Genomic DNA, 19,714 nt, shown 5'->3' with positions numbered 1-19,714 from the left:
TCTGACTGACTCTTATCTCCAGTTTACCAGCAAGAAAACCCAGAAGTGGAAATGTGGCTCAGTAGTAAGAGCACCAGCTTGAGTGAAGAGGCTAAGCAACAGAGAGCATGAGGGCCTGAGTTCAATACCCCACCCCCAAAAATGCCACGTGCCAAAGCAAGCTAAGTACCATTGGCTCATGCCTATAATTCTAAGGAGGCTGAGATGTGAAGGACTATGATGTGGCTCATTTGGTCATGTGATTAATGCTCTTTTTTCAAATAATGTCAAGAGAGTTTTGGGACAGGACTGTCATTCTAGCTTCACAGAGGCTGAGATTGAGAGGATCAAAGTACCAGACCAGTATGGGCAGGAAAACCAGTGAAACAAAACAGAAGAAGCTGAATGTGGTGATGTGTATGTCATCTCAGTCACAATGGGAAAAAAAAAAGCCTAAAATAGGTAGATTACAATAAGACCCTATTTAAAAAATAACCAGCTGGGTACAGTGGCTCACACCTGTAATCCTAGCAACTCAGGAGGCTGAGATGTGAGGATCACATTTAGTGCCTGGGCACTAAAGACCATGTAACCCATCTCCAATTAACCACTAGAAAACAGGAAGTGGCACTGTAGCTCAAGGGGCAGGGTGGTAGCCTTGAGCTGAAGAGCTCAGGACCAGTGCCCAGGCTGAGTTCCAGCACCATGAACGGGGGAAGGCTGGGGGGGGGGGGGGGGAATATGACGATACAAAACAAAAAGTGGAGGAGGCAGAATGCCTGCCTAGCAAAAGCAAAATCCTAGTTCAAACCTCAATACTGTCAAAAAAAAATTTAAAGTATTTACAAGGGGCTTGGAAATATCCTAAGTTTTGGTAGCATAAACAAAGCAAGAATAAGATAATGCAGTTCTGAAATTAAAGGAAGATAGAAGAACCAGGTGCTGGTGGCTCATACTTATAATCCTAGCTATCAGAAGGCTGACACCTAAGGAACAAGGTAGATAAATCCTGAAAACTCTTGTCTCCAATTAACCCAAGTAGGAAGCTGAAGTATGGCTCAAGTGCTAGAGCACCAGCCATGAGTAAAAAAGCCTCTTGAGAGTACAAAGACCATAGAATTGACATAAAAAAGGAAGACTGAAATAATTATGATACCGTATACAAGTACAGTAAAAACAGAAAATGTATGCTGTGGGAAATCATTAATGTAGCCTAGTTAAAAAGGCTTCCAAAAAGGTAATACACATGGACTTTAAAAGAGAAATGGTCTGAAGGAAAAAAAAAAATCATGTCGTAATATAAAGATCAGCATACACAAACTACAACAACATGGAATTAAAAAGACTCAAATTTAATCATTAGTCTCTACTTCAACATGAATTACTACTCCCAAGGTAGAGATGATGAAACAAAGAAGGCAGCAAAGAACTCTACTTGTGGGACTCAAATCAGCTACGTTGTGAGCTCTGCAATGTGTCTTGTCCAGGAGCAGATGCATAGGCTGCCCACATTCATGGTGCTAAGCATCAGAAAGTTGGAGAGAAAAACGTAATAGGAAACAAAAGCTCTAAGAAAGAGATCCTAATGACGAGAAAATAAAGAAAGAAATTAGAAGATAAAGTGCTAAATCAAGTCATGAGCAGGAAAGCAGAACAAGAAGCCATTTTATGGTATTCTATTTTTCCTATTTGTGTTACTGGATTTAAACTCCATGTATTTTATAGTTTTATTTTTGCGTGTGCGCACGCTAGTGCTAGGATTGACCTCAGCGTGGGAACTGACCCTTAGTTTTTTTGGGGGGAGTCAGCCATGGGTCTTGAACTCTGGGCCTGGGCTTTGCCCCTGAGCTCTTCAACTCAAGGCTAATGCCCTACCCCTTGAGCCACAGCGCCACTTCCAGTTTTCCAGTGGTTAATTGGAAGTAAGAGTCTCACAGACTTTAGTGCCTAGACTGGCTTTTAACCTCAATACTCAGACCTCAGCCTCCTAAGTAGCTAGCATTACAGGTATGAGCCACCATGCCCAGCTAACCCTTAGTTTTTGGGGTTTTTTTTTTTTTGCTCAAGGTTGGAACTCTGCCACTTGGGCTAAATGTTGGCAATGTCAACATTTTAATAGTAATTGGAGATCAGTTTCTCGTGGGACTTTCCTGCTCAGGCTGGCTCTGAACCTGAACCCTCAGAACAAAGCCTCCTAAATAGGTAGGATTATAGGTGTGACCAACTAGCACCTGACTATTCTGCAGTATTCTTATGATGGATTTGTAAGTTAGAATGGGACACACTATTCGTCATTTCTAGAGTTACACAGAGAATGACAAGTGAGTATCTAAAACATAGCTCCCAATCCCAAGCAGGCATTTTGAATTTGGCAAAGGCACTTTAGAATCATTTGTTCACACTGATATACACAAAACTACTCCTCAAGAATAATGGAGCACAGGCTGGGCGCTGTGGCCTGTATTTCTAGCTACTCGGGAAGCTTGCTCAAGGCTAGAGCTCTACCACTTGAGCCACAGCACCACTTCGAGCTTTTTTCTATGTATGTGGTATCGAGGAATTGAACTCAGCTTTTGTGTATGCTAGGCAAAGTACTCTACCACTAGGCCAAACTCCCAGCCTGAGATTGAGATTTGAGGATCAAGGTTCAAAGCCAGCTCCGGTACCACAAAAGGACCTGAGACTCGTATCTCCAATTGAACTCTAGAAAGCAGGAAGTAGGGCCTGGCTCAAGGGGTAGGGCATTGAGCTGAAGGGGTAGCCTTGAGCTGAAGAGCTCAGAGACAGTGCCCAGACCCAGGAATAGACAGAGTTCAAGCCCCATGACCCACCAAAAATAAATAAATAAATAATGGAGCACAGTGAGAGGAAATGCAGAATGCACATGGAAGTAGAGAGAAAGTTAATATATGTGAGAAAAAGAAGGATGGACATACAGTTGCTCTTCACTATATCGTGATCCATTGATTGTGGCTTCACTGTGTAATGTGTTTAAAAAAATACATAAATAATGATCTCTCATTTATCATGGGAGCTATGCTCCAAAGACCCCCATAATAGGTGAAAATCCACAAAGCAGCAATAAATGAACGAACCACCATATAACAAGGGATGACTATATAATGCTACTTCATGGACTTTCACCTATTTCGGAAGCCACTGGAATGTGATAGGTGAGGGATCACAGAATTAAGAAGAAATTGTTACAGAGTAGCAGTCAACAGCCAGATATAAATGTACTTCTCCTAGGATGTGAAAGGTAGGGAAGGATATTAAGGCAAACCAGAGCTGTAAGTCCAGACCATAAAGCAGGGAAGGGGGAAGCAATCAACTATGTCAAGTGGGGTCAATGCACTGAAGACCTAAGAGAATATGAGAGAGTCTCTGGTGATACATGAAATCAGTTCCAGAAAAAGGTAAAGTACAAATGCTATACAGCAGACTGAACTGAACAGGAAGTAGAGAAAGAGAGAAAGCAGAGAATGAGGATACAGCTTAGTGATAGAGTGCTAATCTAGAATGCATGAGGCTCTGGGCTTGATCCTAACGCCAACAAAATAAAATGACTGAATGAATGTTAATCCTGCAATGGAAAAGAAACACATTGATAAAGAGTAGGAAGAACAGAATTTTCAGTACTTGCCAACAAAATTTATTTTGGGTGTTGATGTTTTCTTGGCAGCCATATTGGTAGAAATGGCTGATATTTTAGTGTTGGATGTACTATTAAGAGATGAGTTTCCTGGAGTTCCAAGACCTTTCACTGAAGAAGCTGCAATTGAAGTATTCACAGTACAATTGCTTGCCACAATGCTCGAAGGAGAGGCAGTTGGTTTTGAAGCAGACACAGCTGTTGAGGAAGTAGCTTGGCTAACAACGTTTGGTTCTGTCGAAGGAATAGGTTTACCAAGTTTTGTGTGTAATTTAACAACCTACAAAACAAAACAAAACTGTTAAAAGTCTCAAAGTATGGATTTTAAAGTTTGTGTGAATGAATTTACAAAATAAAAACCTGTTTTCCACTGCCGTATATTTTTCAATGTTTTTAACAGATAATACTTGTTACTTTTACATAACCTCTGTGCAGCAGATATGGAAAATATTCCACGTACTATCAGGTGAACAAACAGGAAGTTGCACTGTGCAAACCCATCCTAATTAAGACAAAATACATACTTTCCCAGTAGTAAAATAATTGTTTTAATTCAATTTGAGTAAGGTTAAGCTATTTGATGTCATTTTTTGCATGTTAACATCTACACAATATGTATAACATAATGAAGATACCTTTTTTTTTCTTAAAGGTCCATTGAAAAGTTAAAGAAAACAGAACAAGACATAAGGCTGTGTGTGGGGAAAACCACCTACTTTCTGATGCTTAGCACCACGAATGTGGGCAGCATATGCATCTGCTCCTGTACAAGACACATCGCAGAGCTCACAACGTAGCTGATTTTGAGTCCCACGAGTAGAGTTGCTGCTGCTGCTGGTATTTTGTGAGGCTTTCAAGGCAGCTTCTTTTTTTTTATGTTTCTGTCCTTCTAAGTGTTCTTTGTAAGTCTGTTTCAAACAAAAAGGGCAGATTTTCTTTCTTTAGCTATCCAATGCTCAAATCTCTAGTATTGCTTTAAAAATGAAAATCAGAAGTTTTAAAGCAGTTGAACAAAATCATAAGGGATTTCCCACAGAGGTAATCTATGGTTCTCCACACCTGCTTAAACAAGAATAGCTTTTCTGGACCCAGGAATATAGTTTACTGGTAGAGTGCCTACTTAGCATGTATGAAGTGCTGAATTCAACTCCTCAGTACTACATACACAGAAAAAGCCAAAAGTGGTGCTGTGGCTGACGTGGTAGAGTAGCTTTGAGAAAACCCAAGGACAGTGTTCAGACCCTGAGTTCAAGCACCAGAACTAGAAAGAAAATAATTTTTCTGTTTGTGTTCTAGGGATTGAATCCAGAACCTTGAGTATTATCAGTAAACCTTCAGGAATAAACAACATTTTCTTTTGTCAGTGGTGGGACTTGAACTCTGGGCCTGGACGCTGCCCTTGAGCTCTTCAGCTCAAGGCTACTGACCTACCCCTTGAGCCACAGAGCCTCTTCCAATTTTCTGGTGATTAACTGGAGATAAGAGTCTCAAGGTCTTCAGTGTCCAGGTTGGCTTTGAACCACGATCCTAAGATCTCAGCCTCCTGAGTAGCTAGGATTATAGGTTTGAACCACCAAGCCCAGCCAACTTACATTTTTAAGTTACAAAGCACTCTCATATTTAGCTACAATGTATGGCGACCTTCTACTTTCAAGAATCTGTACCTTGGAGTAGAGGCACAGTTCAAGTGGTAGAACAACAGTCATAAAGGAAAATGCTGAGTTAAGAGTTCTTCTGAGACCTAAGTTCTTGTCAAGTGTACACATAATATATATTTTACATAGCTTAGGTATAATGCTGAACAGAGATTGACAGTGTTTCTTACGCAAAGAAAGGATATTATAGAATACAGTATTAAAAAACGTAGTATACCATTAAGTTAAGCAAGTAAAAATCCAAGACACTGTCAGAAAAATAATAAAAAGCAAAAATTCTTAAGAGTCATGACTGAGGTATGGGTTCACAGAAATGTACCACTATAACTTGGCTAAAATCGGGGGTTTTTTTGGTGTGTGTACTGGGTACTAGGGCTTGAACTTAGGACCTAGCCACTGTCCTTTAACTTTTATGTTCAAAGCTGGCATTTTACAACTTGCATCACAATTCGACTTCTGGCTTTTTAGTGGTTAATTGGAGATTAAGAGTGTCACTGACTTTTCTGACCTGGCTGGCTTTAAATTGCAATGCTCAGATCTTAGCCTCATGAGTAGCTAGGCCCATGTCACCAGTGCTTGGTTAAAATAAAAGTAGACACTTATAAGGCCTGTGGCTCTTGCTTGTAATCCTACTTGGGAAAACAGACACCTAGGAGATTGAAGTTCAAAGCCAGCTTGGGTAGCAAAGTCTTAAAGACTCCACCTCCAACAAACCTGCAAAGAGCTGTATTGAAGGTACAGCTAAAATAGTAGATTGTCAACCATGAGCCAGAAAGTTGAGTGAAAAACTGACACAGAGTTCAAGCCCTACTAAATGCACAAACAAAAAGAAATGAGGCTGGGAAGGAAGTTATAAATAGATTCATCCCTATCAGGTATACAAACATGTATTTAAATAAGATAGTATTTGCTTTATATACTACTAGTAAATATTGTAGTAGATATTTTAGTTGATTATTGTGAAAAAGACTTTTTTATTCCTACTAGCCTTGTGAAGATTATATAAATATCCTAAACATGTATATAAATCAGTCTCATCAGAATTATGAAAAATAACCACTGAGACTTATGGCAAAACACACAATATAGATAAGTACCTGTGGTCCAGCACAGCTGATCTTACAAACATCACAATAGTGAATCTGGGGTGGTTTGGGAGGCTGTTTTGGTTTCAGTTGTTTATTTTGGAATGGTGTTTTTTTAGTAAAGGTGGTCCCTGTCCAGGCAGCTGTTGCTGCAGCAGCAGCTGCTGCTGCTGCTGCTTGCTTCTGTTGCTGCTGCTGCTGTTGGTAGTAGGAAGACGCAGCTGAATACACTGCTGCTTCATAACCTGAATAAGACGTACCTTACAAATAAAATCAAAGAAATACTGTTATATAATCAAACAGGACAAGTTAAATTATTAGTTGTAAATTTAAATTCAATAAATATTGCCCAAAAGGGTAGATTTACATGTGCATAGTTACAACAATGTGTTTATCTCCTAGAACCATACCACCTTTCTACACAAATTATTTGACAAGTATTAACACATGCCAGGTGTTATGGAGATATAAAGGAAATGTGAGATTTGGTCCTCTGTTTAAAGAAATTTACTATTTATATCGATGACTAAGATACCATTTGACAAGTTTACATTGTTTGAAAATCAGTTAATACTTCTCTAAATAAAAATCCTCTGATTATAATTCAGGAAACATTAGATTGAAAGAGGTAGAACAGGAAAAGAAAATACATCAAAGTAAGCTACTTCATGATTCAAATGAGAAAACAGATCAAAGGAAACATACAAAGATAACAGTAAAATGTTGAGCCTAAAAATTTTAATTAATGGACTCTCTACAACTGATTAAAAAAAATAATAGAAGCTAGTTTGAAGAGGTAAGGTAATTAAAGTTTAGCAGGAAGTCTGTGTTACATAGCTAGAATTCAGATGACACTATCACAATGTAAGACTTATTCTAACTTTCAACACATGAAAAAGGTTTTATGTTAAATGTTTTGATTTATTCACTTCCATTGTTCTAATTGTCCATTCAATCATGAACTATATAGATGTTTACTTATTTACAGATTTAAAAATATTTAAAAGCTTGCAATTTGACAAACGCCTCTAACTTTTTAAATATATTTTTATTGTAATTAATAGAAAGGTTACATTATATTCGCCAGAAGGTGCAATACTTTACCAACATTGCTACCCTTTCTCATGTTTTTGTCCTCACTTCTCTCCCCCATGCCTCTAACTTCATATGTATGTTTACTTAACAACTGGAATACTTACTACTTCTAAACTAAGAATTTGAGTAGGGGATGCATCACATTTCCAGAGACCTTAATTTTGGTTAACCTTTTTTTCCCTTACATGGTAATAGGTAAGGGGCAAGAGTGAGAATCAGAAAACAGATTCCTAGTTATAAGGACAGCACAGAACAGTTTAATTAAAGTGAATTCAACTTATGGTTTCTCAAATGCGGCCTGTTTATAATGAAATTGTTACCCACTGATTCTAATATACCTACACATAGAGAAAAGCAGGAATTGGATGAACAATAGCTAGGATGTATAGGAAATCAAAATGACAGGTAGCTGAAAATGGCTACTATCCAGAAGAAAAAAGGTATCAGACAACTATTAAGAAAAATCTTCTTGAAGTTTTATGCCAGCGTGCTACACTATTAGAAATGCTTATAAATGACTCAGAAAAGGTGCTAAAAAACAAGAAAACAGGAAGAAGTAGCTAGACTTGTATTAAAGCACATGATTAGATGAGAAAACTGGTTAAATCAAAAGTTTTATAGATCAATAAACTCTTAGGGAGGCAGTCACACTAATATCCTCTGCTATTTAAGAGTGTGAAAAATATAACTAAGCCTCATGGCCAAGTGCTTCAAAATTTATAGGCAAAATACACACAGCTTAAATTTCACTGTAAAGAATCACAATATCAAGCTGGGTGTGGTGGCTTACGTCTGTCATCCTAGCTACTCAAGAGGCTGAGATCTGAGGATCAAGGTTCAAAGGCAGCTTGGACACAAAAAGACTTGAGTCTCTTATGGCTCAAGGGTAGGGTGGTAGCCTTGAGCTGAAGAGCTCAGGGGCAGTGTCCAGACCCAGAGTTCAAGCCCCACAACTGACAAAAAATAAATAATTCAAATTCTTCTATAGCTACTAAAAAGTATGTGTTTCTTGCAAAAATATTGTGGGCAAACAATGTCTTAAAAGCTCAATTTCTGAAAGTTAAATACTTCCACTGTTGTGCCAAGATTGGTCCATGTTCTGGGAATGACCCCCTCCCCTCCTTGTTTAGGACCCATGTATTTGAACCCCAGGTGGTAACAGCTTGGTGCTCAGTGGTTATTCACCTGAGCTCTGATTCGACCAGTGGTTTGAGTTAAATAGCCAATCAGGTAATTGTATTATAAAAGCAGTGTAAAGTTCTTGCTCAGGGCCTTTTCAGCGTTGCCCGCTGTTGGTACTTGGAGGCCCGAGTCTAGACTCGTAAATAAAACGACCCCTGCTTTTTAGCTTTGACTGTGGCCTCTGGTGGTCTTTTCGGGGTTCTAGGAATTCGGGTACAACACCACTTAAAAAGTCCTTTCATTTAGAAAAAAAAAATCTAGAAGTAGAGTGTCTGCCTAACAAATATAAGAACCCGAGTTCACATCTCCAGTGCTAGAAAAGCAGCTTACCAACCAGTTAATAATATTCTATTATTGTCAGAATAACGGAAACTAATTGTAAAATGTAGAACATCAGAATCTATAATATCAGATATAGTGGGCTCAGATCTGTGATCCTAGATATTCAGAAGTTAAGAACTCATGACTGTGGTCAGCCTAGGCAAACAGACTTCATCTTAAGTAATAAAAGTTCAGTACAGCCGGGTGCAGTGGCTCACACCTGTTATCCAAGCTACTCAGGAAGCTGAGCTCTGAGGATCACAGGTCGAAGGCAACATAAGTAGGAAATTCCATGAGATTTATCCACAATCATTAACCACCAGAATACCAGAATGAAGCAATGGTTCAAAGTGGTAGAGCACTAACCTTGAGCAAAAAAGCCTAAGGACAGCACTCAGGCTCTGAGTTCAAGTCTCATGACCAATCACAAAACAAAGCAAAAAACACCAAAACCAAGTACACTAGTACAAACCTGTTATGCTAGTGGCTCTGGGATCATGAATAGGAAGAAGACTGCAATCCAGGCTGGACCAAGCCTAAATGAGATTTTATTTGAAAATATCTAAAGCAAAAAATGCTAGAGGATGTGGCCTATGTGGCTTAAGTAGTAGAAGAAGCTTGAGATGCTAAGTTCAGAATCTCAAAAATTGCCTTAATGCAATTAAAACTATAAAGTGTCAGCAAACCCTTTATGTTTAAAAGCCAGCATTTAATAAGACACCAAAAGACCACACACACACACACACACACACACACACACACACACACACACACACACACACACACACACCCGCCACCACCTTTTTGTTTGGCCAGTACTGGGGCTTGAACTCAGGGTCTGGGCATGTTTTGCTCAAGGCTAGCATTCTGCCACTTGAGCCATCGTGCCACTTTTGGCTTTTTTTTCGTGTATGTGGTACAGAGGAATCAAACCCAGTGCTACGTACATGCTAGGCAAGCACTAGCTTGCAGTGTACTAGCACTACTAGGCTACACTTCTAGCCAAGGGATCCTCCCCATCCCCTCCCACCTGCTTTTTGTTGTTGTTGTTGGTGGTGGTGGTGGTTGTGGGCCTTGAACTCTGGGCCTGGGGCTATCCCTGAGCTCTTCAGCTCAAAAGTACCGCCCTTCCCCTTGAGCCACAGCACCACTTCTGGTTTTCTAGTGGTTAACTGAAGATAAGAGTCTCAAGAGTTTTAGGGGCCAGCTGGCTTTGAACTAGGGCTGGCTTTGAACAGGGCTGGCTTTGAACCACATCCTCAGATCTCAGCCTTCAGGGTAGCTAGGATTACAGGCATGAGCCACCATGCCCAGCAAGGGATTCCTTTTAATGAGATAAAGCTGTCAATCTAAGTTTCAATGGCTCCAAGTTGCAAATATAGATAGCTTAGTAAGATCTGCCTGGGTGGGAATTTCACATACTCTAAAAAAGCATACTCTTTGGCACAAGTGATACATCCATGCCTAGGAATTTAACCTAAGGAAAAAATGAGGAAATGCACAAATATTTCCATGTAAGAATGGTTAACCTGGGGCCGGGAGTTTGGCCTAGTGGTAGAGTGCTTGCCTAGCATAAATGAAGACTGCGGTTTGATTCCTCCATACTACATATATAGAAAAGCTGGAAATGATGCTATGGCTCAAGTGGTATATAAGCTTTAGCCTTGAGAAAGCCCAAGGACAGTGCCCAGGCCCTGCCTGAGCTAAACACCCAGGACTAGGGGAAAAAAAAAAAAAAAAGAACGGTTAAGCTATTTCTAGTTTTTCCTCTAACAAAACTCAATGCTCTGACGACTCCATCAAAATCTTCTTAGGACTGATAAAGTTCAGTAAAGCTGAGGATATAGAAAGCAACCTATAAAATTCAGTAGCATTTTTATACCTCAGTTACAAAACTGATGAAAAAGGAATCAAGGGCAAGGAATGTGACTTAGTGGTAGAATGCTTGCCTAGCTTGAATGAAGCCCTGGGTTCAATTTATCAGTACCACACAAACAAAGCCAGAAGTGGTGCTATGGCTCAAGTGGTAGAGCATTAGCCTTAAGCACAGAGAGGCTAAGGGACAGCACCCAGGCACTGGATTCAAGGTCCAATACTGGCAAAATAAATAAATAAATATCTGTATTAAACTGCCAAAGCAATCCAGAACAGAAGAACATAACTAGCATTAATAGACAATGTAACTTTAAAGCACACTAGAAAGCTAGAGTAAGCAATGCAGTATGGTACTATCATAAAATAGACACACAGGACAATAGAACATAGTAAGAACCAACCCAGAAATAAGTTCTCATATTTAATGAAGGTAGCAAGAAATAAAAGGGAAAAGTCACTTTAGTAAGTGGTGCTGGAAGAACTGCATGTCTATATTCAGAAGGAAGAATCTAGGTCTCTACGTGTCATCACATACATAATCATCTTAAAATGCATGCATAACTTAGATATGAGAGTAACTATGAAACTACTAAAATCATTTGAGAAAGTCATTGATCTGATTTTACAGATACAACACAAGCACTAGAAACAAAAACAAAATTTGATAGACTTGATATCCAACTTAACAATCTTCTGTACAGTAAAAGAAAGCATCAACATAGTGATGAGAGAAAACAGAATAAAGGAATCATCTGTAAACTATTCTTCTAACTAGAGATTAATTTCAGAATATACAAAGGACTCAATTCAACAGGATGTAAATCTTATGTAAAAACAGGGGACGGGTAGATCACTGGTGAGTCCCAGGGTCCAATCCAGGAAAAAAGAAAAAATAGGCATTTATTTCTCCAAAGACACATAAATGGACAAGCACGTTGGGAGAAAAATGCTCAACAACACTAATCATCTGGAAATAAAATAGCATCTTACTCAGAATAAATAACAAATACTGGCAAGCTGGCAAGGATATGAAGCAAAAGGAACTCGTTACTGTTGGCAACATAAATTAGTATAGTATGGTGATTCTCAGAAAAAAAACTCTATATGTATGTATGTCTGTGTGTAATGTATCCATCTATCCATCCAGCCAGCTAAGATCTGAGAATCACCGAAGGCCCTGGGGCAGGAAAGTCCATTGACTCTTCTCTCCAATAAATTACTCAGAAAAAGCCAGAAGTGGCACCATAGTGCTAGAGCTCTAGAGAGGCGCATAGAAAGTCTCAGGGATAGAACCCAAGCCCTGAAGGGGGAGGCAAAAGGGGGAGCGTTTCCTTAGTCTGGGCTAGCTTCTAACCATAATCCTCAGATCTTAAGCTTCTTAAGTAGCTAGAACTAGGCATAAGCCACTAGGCTCCCAGCCTCAGTACTTGTATATTCATTATAGCACTATTTACAACAGCCAAGATATGGAATTAACAAAGCAAAGTCCTTCGGCAGAAGAGATAAAGATTGAAAAAACAACAACAAAAAACAGCCAGACCCAATGGCTTATGCCTGTACTCAGAAAGCTGAGATCTGAGGATCATGGTTCAAAGCCAGCCCAGGCACAAAAGGACCTGAGACTCTTATTTCCAACTAACCTCTAGAAAACTGGAAGTGGAGCTATGACTCTAAGTGCTTTGAGCAAAAAGCTCAGGGACAGAGTCCATGCCAAATTCCATCCCCATAACTGACAAATTAAATACACATACACATACACACACACACACACACTCATCAACAGTATATCCGTGCAGTCATGGAGAGAAAAATTCTGTCATTTTTCACCAACATGATGAAATATAGTATATTAGACAAAGCAAGTCACATAAAGCCAAAGGTTGCATGTTTCTGCTTATATGTAAAAGCTAAAAAATTAACCTTGAAGGAAATAGAGAATAAAATAGCAGTTATTGGGCTCTGAAAATATAGGGTAATGGTGACAGGATAGTAAATGGGTACAGGAGGGTGCAATCTGATAAGCGAAGTAACTTTTTTTTTTGGTACCAGTGCTGGGCTTGAACTCAGGGCTTAGTTTTTTCTGCCATGGTTGACACTACCACTTGAGCCACAGCTCTACTTCTAGCTTACTGGGAGATAAATATCACAGACTTTCCTACCCAGGTTGGCTTTAAACTGCCATCTTCAGATTTCCTCCTCTTGATTAGCAAGGACTATACTATGTGGAGACATCACTGGTATCTGGCAAAAGAGTACTTTTTTTTTTCTTTTGGTGGGTCATGGGGCTTAAACTCAGCTGAAGAGTTCAGGGCTACAGTCCTACCCTTGAGCTAAGTCCCACTTCCCATTTTGTAGGTTAATTGAAGGTAAGAGTCTCAGGTCCTCTTGTGCCCAGGCTGGCTTGGAACCTTGATCCTTACAACTCAGCCTCCTCAGTAGCTAGTATTACAGGTGTGAGCCTGACCAGGTGATTTTTTTTTTTTTATCTTCATGTTTCTTTTGTTTTCCCCTCCCCTTTTTTTGTCGGCTTGTCTGAGCTTTTTTGCTCAACACTAAGTGCTCTAACCACTTCCAGAAACAGCACCACTTCTGGTGTACTGGTGATTAATTGGAGATCAGAGTCTCAGACTTTCCTGCCCAGGCTGGCTTCGCTTAGATCTCAGCCTCCTGAGGAGCTAGGATTAAAAGTAAAAGTCACTGGCACCTTGCTAAGAGAAGTTAACTTCTAATATTCTAGAGGATTGTCACAGTGTACCTCGTAAGTATACTATTTTATACATTGTAATATAATTAGTGTCAATTAAATATTTAAAAGACTTAAATGCTCTAAAATATATAATATAAAAAAACACTACATTCACTCAGTGAAATATTACACATTTCTTAGAAAAGTTTTTACACTTACAAGAAACCACAGGGCTACTAAAATTGCTAAAAGAAAACCTTGAAGTTTATCTGTAATAGTTTACAGCAGTAGAAATGAAAATGTATTCAAAGACTAACACAGCAATGACAAAATGATTCAGGAGCTGGTCTGAAGAGAATTCCACTGCCCAAAATTGATACAATGTGCACCTCAAAGAGAGAAATGACATCAATGGATTAAACGAGTCCACAATTATATTTTAAAAACTGTACAAAGGTAAAACTACATATAGAGGGTAAATTTGGTCAAAGCACACTGTATACATATATGAATCACAACAAAAATTTTTTGCACAAATAATACATAAAATTTTAGAAGTATCTGTAGATAAACAACTTATCTATCCTTAAAAAAACAATGAGACTCTGGAAAGCAGTGTGGAGGTTCCTAAAAGAACTGAAAATAGACCTTCCCTATGATCCCGCCATACCACTTCTAGGCATCTATCCTGAACAGCATGACCCAGGATATTATAAAGACACCTGCTCAGCTATGTTCATCTCTGCACTATTCACAATAGCCAGGCGATAGAAACAATCCAGATGCCCTACTGCAGATGAATGGATACAGAAAATGTGGTATATATACACAATGGAATTCTACATAGCCAACAGACAAGATAAAATAATGGCATTCGCAGGGAAGTGGATGAATCTAGAGCGAATCATGTTGAGTGAGACAAGTCAAGACCTAAGGAACAAAAGGCACATGGTATCCTTAATATGCGGCTATTAAATCCAAAGAGTACAAGAGCGAGAACTTAATAACTGCATACCCAAAACTATGGACATGGTAATGGAAATATAAACATAACTATATAGACATAAAAACCTATGACTCTATAGACAATGTCCTATTTCATAAATTAATGTTTCTATGACATACAAACCCTTAGCCTAATATTGACTAAGTTCTAAATACTAAGTCCCAGTGATTGTAATTAGATTCCCTCCTTGAACACTTGTTTGTTAAACTTGTCATTTAAAATATGATGTAAACATAAGCCATATAATGAATGATTGTTGTTCTTAAGGTACTATGTTATCTCGCATCACTTTTGCTGTCCCTTGGTTATCTCATATTGTTACACTATCTCACTGTTACCTGATATATTGGATATATTTGTATTTGGTTATTTGAAATTGGATAGGGAACGGGGGAAAACCAAGATGAGGGGAGGGGTGGGGGGGAGGGAAATGGGGACCAAGACATGTGAAAGGGTATCAATGTATGGGAATTAATGCACCATTTATCTGGCAAATATCATGTAACCCTTCTATTAATTACAATAAAAAATATATGAAAAAAAATAAACAGTGAGATAGGAACAAGGTTCATGCCAAGCTACTCAGGAGGTTGAGATTTGGAGACTAAGTGGTTTGAAGCCTGCCCAGGAAGAATCTACTAGATTCCATTTACAAAAAAAGCCAGCAAAGGCTGGGAGCATGGCCTAGTGGTAGAGTGCTTGCTTAGAATGCATAAAGCCTTGGGTTAGATTCCTTGGTATCACATACACAGAAAAAGCTGGAAATGGTGTTGTGGCTAGCCTTGAGAAATCCTAAGGAGAGTGCTTAGGCTCTGAGTTCAAGCCCTAGGACTGGCCCAAAAAAAAAAAAAAAAAAAAAAAAGCAAAGCCAGCAAAAAAGGACTGGAAGTAAACCAGCAGTTATCCCCCCACCCCCCAAAAAAGGAAGGATGCAATTCTTTGGAGCAGAATACGATTTATTTAGGTTGGCCATGGAGCTTAGTAGACCTGGGCACTACCTCTGGGCCTGGACAATTAGATCAAGGCTACCACCCTACCCCTTGAGACACTTCCGGTTTTATAGTGGTTAGCTGGAAATATGAGTCTCATCATGGTCTTTAGTGCCCAGGCTGGCTATGAACTGCAATCCTCTGATCTCAGCATCCTGAACAGCTAGGATTACAGGCATGAGCCACCATGCCCAGTCAAATATGCATATTTTTTTTCTTTTTGCCTTCACCACTGCAGAAACTAACTTAGAGACTTTTCAAAAGTTCTAACACGGGCCGGGAGTTTGGCCTAGTGGTTAAAGTGCTTGCCTAGCATGCATGAAGACCCGGGTTCGATTCCTCGGTACCACATACATAGAAAAAAGCCAGAACTGGTGCTGAGGCTCAGGTGGTAGAGCTCTAGCCTTGAGAAAGTCCAAGGACAGTGCTCAGGCCCTGAGCTCAAGCCCAGGACTGGCAAAAAAAAAAAAAAAAAAGTTCTAACACTATATAGTAGGTATTTGGACCACATAAAACTATACGTTTCTTCCTCCAATTGCAGTAATTCTACGCCCAACTTTTAAATAGATTACAATTCCCAAAGAGCACCTTAAGGTTCTGCTAAGGTCTACCACATACACACACACACACACACACACACACACACACACACACACACACACAAAAACAAACAAAAACAAAAAACAAGAAGGAACTACCTGCAGTATAGTCCTTTTTCACAGTCCACACATATGCTTACATTAATACCTACTGTTTAATTTAATCCATGCTATACGGAGTAAGAAAAATAAGAATAAGAAAACCAGGAGAGTTTCTATTAAGTCTCTCTGTAATTTGTTTACTTGTATAAACACAGCTTATCAATCTTACCAGAATAAGTAACTGCTGTGGTACTGTACGTAGCACTCTGAGTATAGGATGGCACCACAGTAGCCGCAGCTGCCACTGGCTGTACGGTGGAGGACACAGGATAAATGGAGAAAGTAGTGGTAGCTGGACTTGGTGTGGCTGGTTTTATGGCTGTCACTTGTCGAGTTTGCTGGGCTTGAGTATACTGAGTTGCACCTTGGCTATAACCTGCCTTGGGAGCTAAAGTAAAAAAATGAGTGAGTCACTATAGTTATGTAACAATATAGTTAAAATTAAAATGGATGAATACTAGCAGTGCTTGAATTTTTTTTTTTTTTTTTTTTTTGGTGCCAGTCCTGGGGCTTGAACTCAGGGCCTGGGCACTGTCTCTGCACTTGTTTTTCTCAAGGGTAGCACAGTTCAGTCAAAAAAGTCCCTTCTGACTTTTTCTGGGTGTTACTGAGGAATTGAACCCAAGGCTTTGTTCAAGCACTCTATACCACTAAGCCACATCCCCAGACCAGCACTTGTAATTTCTTTGTGGCAAAAGGGTACAATTATTATAAATATGAAACACATTATCTACTACCTATTCCCAATTTTGGCAAAAATTTACTATGGAAATAGCATTATCGATTATAGCTGGCAAATTTAATATTTAGATATGATGCGTGGTGGTGAAGTGGGGGAAGTCTTTAAACAAGAGGGTTTACTTGAAAGTTAAGCTTAATGTTAGGAACAAAACCTCAAAGGGTATGTTGCAATTCCATTAAAACTTTCAGTGCTTAATTCTATGGAATTAAATTCAATGAAATTCATTGCATTGTACTTGTTCATTCACTGTCAACTTCAACTTAACTCCAACTCTCAAAGTACTACTCACTTCATTCTTCAAATGTTAAGAGCTTGCTTTTACCACTTTTATTTCAGATAAAGACCCAAATATTACTCATTCTATGGTAAGTTGATAAAATAACTTTTACCTGTATGTTTATTAGTAATTTGATTCATGAACAGAGATGAAAATGTTAGAGGAAATCAATATCCATGACATGATTTATAGAACCCCATCAATTTCAAAACTTATGACTAAACCAAGATCTGATTCAGATAATTTTGCCTAAGACTAGACTGATCATTAACTAAGGAACCCATTACAAACGTGCACTCAACAGGGACCATAAAAATTTAAGTTGTAGGGGCTGGGAGTTTGGCCTAGTGGTAGAGTGCTTGCCTAGCATGCACGAAGACCAGGGTTTGATTCCTCGACACCACATACATAGGAAAAAAAAAAGCCAGAAATGGTGCTGAAGCTCAAGTGGTAGAGCTCTAGCCTTGAGAAAGTCCGAGGACAGTGCTCAGACTCTGATCTCAAGCCCAGCACTGGCAAAAAAAAAAAAAATAATAAGTTGCAATAATTCATACACATATATATTCTCTCCCATCTCTTATTTCCTTGACACAGATCTCCCTAGGTAGCCCACGCTGTCCTCAAACTTACAATCCTCTTGGCTTTAGCTTTAGCTTCCTGAGTGTTGAATTGATGGCTGTATATACACAGCTTCAAAATAGTTGTTTTTGTTTGATTAGCTGTGGGGCTTAAACTCTGGGCCTGGGCCCCATCCCTGAGTTCTTTAGCTCAAAGGCTAGCACTCTGACACTTGAGCCTCCATGCCACTTTCGGTTTTCTGGTAGTTAACTGGAGATAGCAGTCTCACAGACTTTCGTGCCTAGGCTGGCTTTGAACTGATCCACCAGCACTAGCCCTTTCAAAATATTTTGAGACCACTTCTAATGAACTCACAAACATATAGAACTAGAAGGAACTCTACAGAGATCTCAATTATGTCATTTATACCTAAGAAACATGAAGACAGGCACTGGAAGCTTATGTTTAAACTCACAGCTACTCAGAAGGAGGCTGAAATCAGCCTGGACAGGAAAGTCCATGAGACTTAAGCACTCTACCACTAAGCCATATTCCCAGCTTCTGTGAGATTCTTATCTCCAATTAATTATCAGAAAACCAGAAGTGGTGCTGTGGATCAAAGTGGTAGAGCATTAGCCTTTAAAAAAACAAAAAGCAGGGGGCCAGGAGTTTGGCCTAGTGGTTAAAGTGCTTGCCTAGCATGCATGAAGACCCGGGTTCGATTCCTTGGTACCACATACATAGAAAAAAGCCGGAAGTGGTGCTGAGGCTCAAGTGGTAGAGCTCTAGCCTTGAGAAAGTCCAAGGACAGTGCTCAGGCCCTGAGCTCAAGCCCAGGACTGGCAAAAAAAAAAAAAAAAGCAAGTCAAATGTGGTGGCTCACGCCTGTAAACCTAGCAACTCAGGAGGCTGAGATTTGAGGATCAAGGTTCAAAGCCAGCCAGGGCACAAAAAGACCTGTGACTCTTATCTCCAATTAACCTCTAGAAAAGGGGAAGTGGAGCTTGGCTCAAGGGTAGAGTGGTAGCCTTGAACTCAGGGATAATGCCCAGGCCCAGGGGTAGGGTAGTAGCCTTGGGCTGAAGAACTCAAGGACAGCACCCAGGCCCTAGGCCAAGTTCAAGTCCCATGACCCACAAAAACAAACAAAAAACAAAAGCAAAAAGCAGAACAAGGGGCAAGAGTTTGGCCTCGTGGTAGAGTGCTTGCCTAGCAGGCACGAAGACCAGGGTTCACTTCCTGGGTACCACATACATAGAAAAAAAGCCAGAAGTAGTGCTGAAGCTCGAGTGACAGAGCTTTAGCTTTGAGAAAGTCCAAGGACAGTGCTTAGACCCTGAGCTCAAGGCCAGGACGGGCATAAATAAATAAGGCAAAACAAAATAAACATGAAGATAAAAAAATCACCTGGTCAGGCTCGGTGGGTCACACCTGTAATCCTAGCTACTCAGGAGGCTGAGATCTGCGGATCAGGATTCCAAGCCAGCCCAGGCACTAAAGACCAGGAGACCCTTATCTCCAATTAACCACTGGAAAAGCAGAAGAGCTCAGGGACAACGCCCATGCCCAGAGTCCAAGCCCCACAACCAACCAAAAAAAAAAACCCAAACACTTGCCCTTTTAGTGCTAAAGAAAACACTGGAAGCTAACTCTATCCTCTCTCCACCCCCACCACCAAATGGTCCTTCAAAAGTAATTTTTTTTAATGCTTAATTTGGCTGGGAGTTTGGCTTACTGGTAAAGTGGTTATCCAGAAGTCAAGACCACCCAGGTTGGATTCCAGGATACCACATACATAGAAAAGGCTAGAAGTGCCCAAGCCCAGAGCTCAAGTCCCATAACTGACCAAAAAAAAAAAAAAAAAAGAAAAAAGGAAAGGAAAGGAAAAAAAGAAAAAGAAGAGAAAAAGTG

The 19,714-nt window shown here is 39.7% G+C and overlaps 1 protein-coding gene across 3 annotated transcripts in view; it reads right to left on the bottom strand.

Annotated features, from left to right (window-relative positions):
* The window catches only part of Zfr (zinc finger RNA binding protein), a 72,484-nt gene that overhangs the window by 34,978 nt on the left and 17,792 nt on the right, over positions 1-19,714 (bottom strand). For all 3 annotated transcript variants that reach the window (XM_090332090.1, XM_090332087.1, XM_090332089.1), the window contains 4 exons: positions 16,396-16,614; positions 6,384-6,631; positions 4,348-4,539; positions 3,623-3,911 (listed from right to left, as the gene is read on the bottom strand). In XM_090332090.1, coding sequence (XP_090188216.1) covers positions 3,623-3,911; positions 4,348-4,539; positions 6,384-6,631; positions 16,396-16,614 — 948 coding nt within the window. The remainder of the gene's footprint in view (positions 1-3,622; positions 3,912-4,347; positions 4,540-6,383; positions 6,632-16,395; positions 16,615-19,714) is intronic.

This window comes from Megascapheus bottae, chromosome 4, assembly GCF_031878675.1.
Source record: "Megascapheus bottae isolate mThoBot1 chromosome 4, mThoBot2.hap1, whole genome shotgun sequence".
NCBI lineage: Eukaryota > Metazoa > Chordata > Mammalia > Rodentia > Geomyidae > Megascapheus > Megascapheus bottae.
The sequence above is the reverse complement of the archived record's forward strand: the minus strand, read 5'-3'. Positions and strand labels throughout refer to the sequence as shown.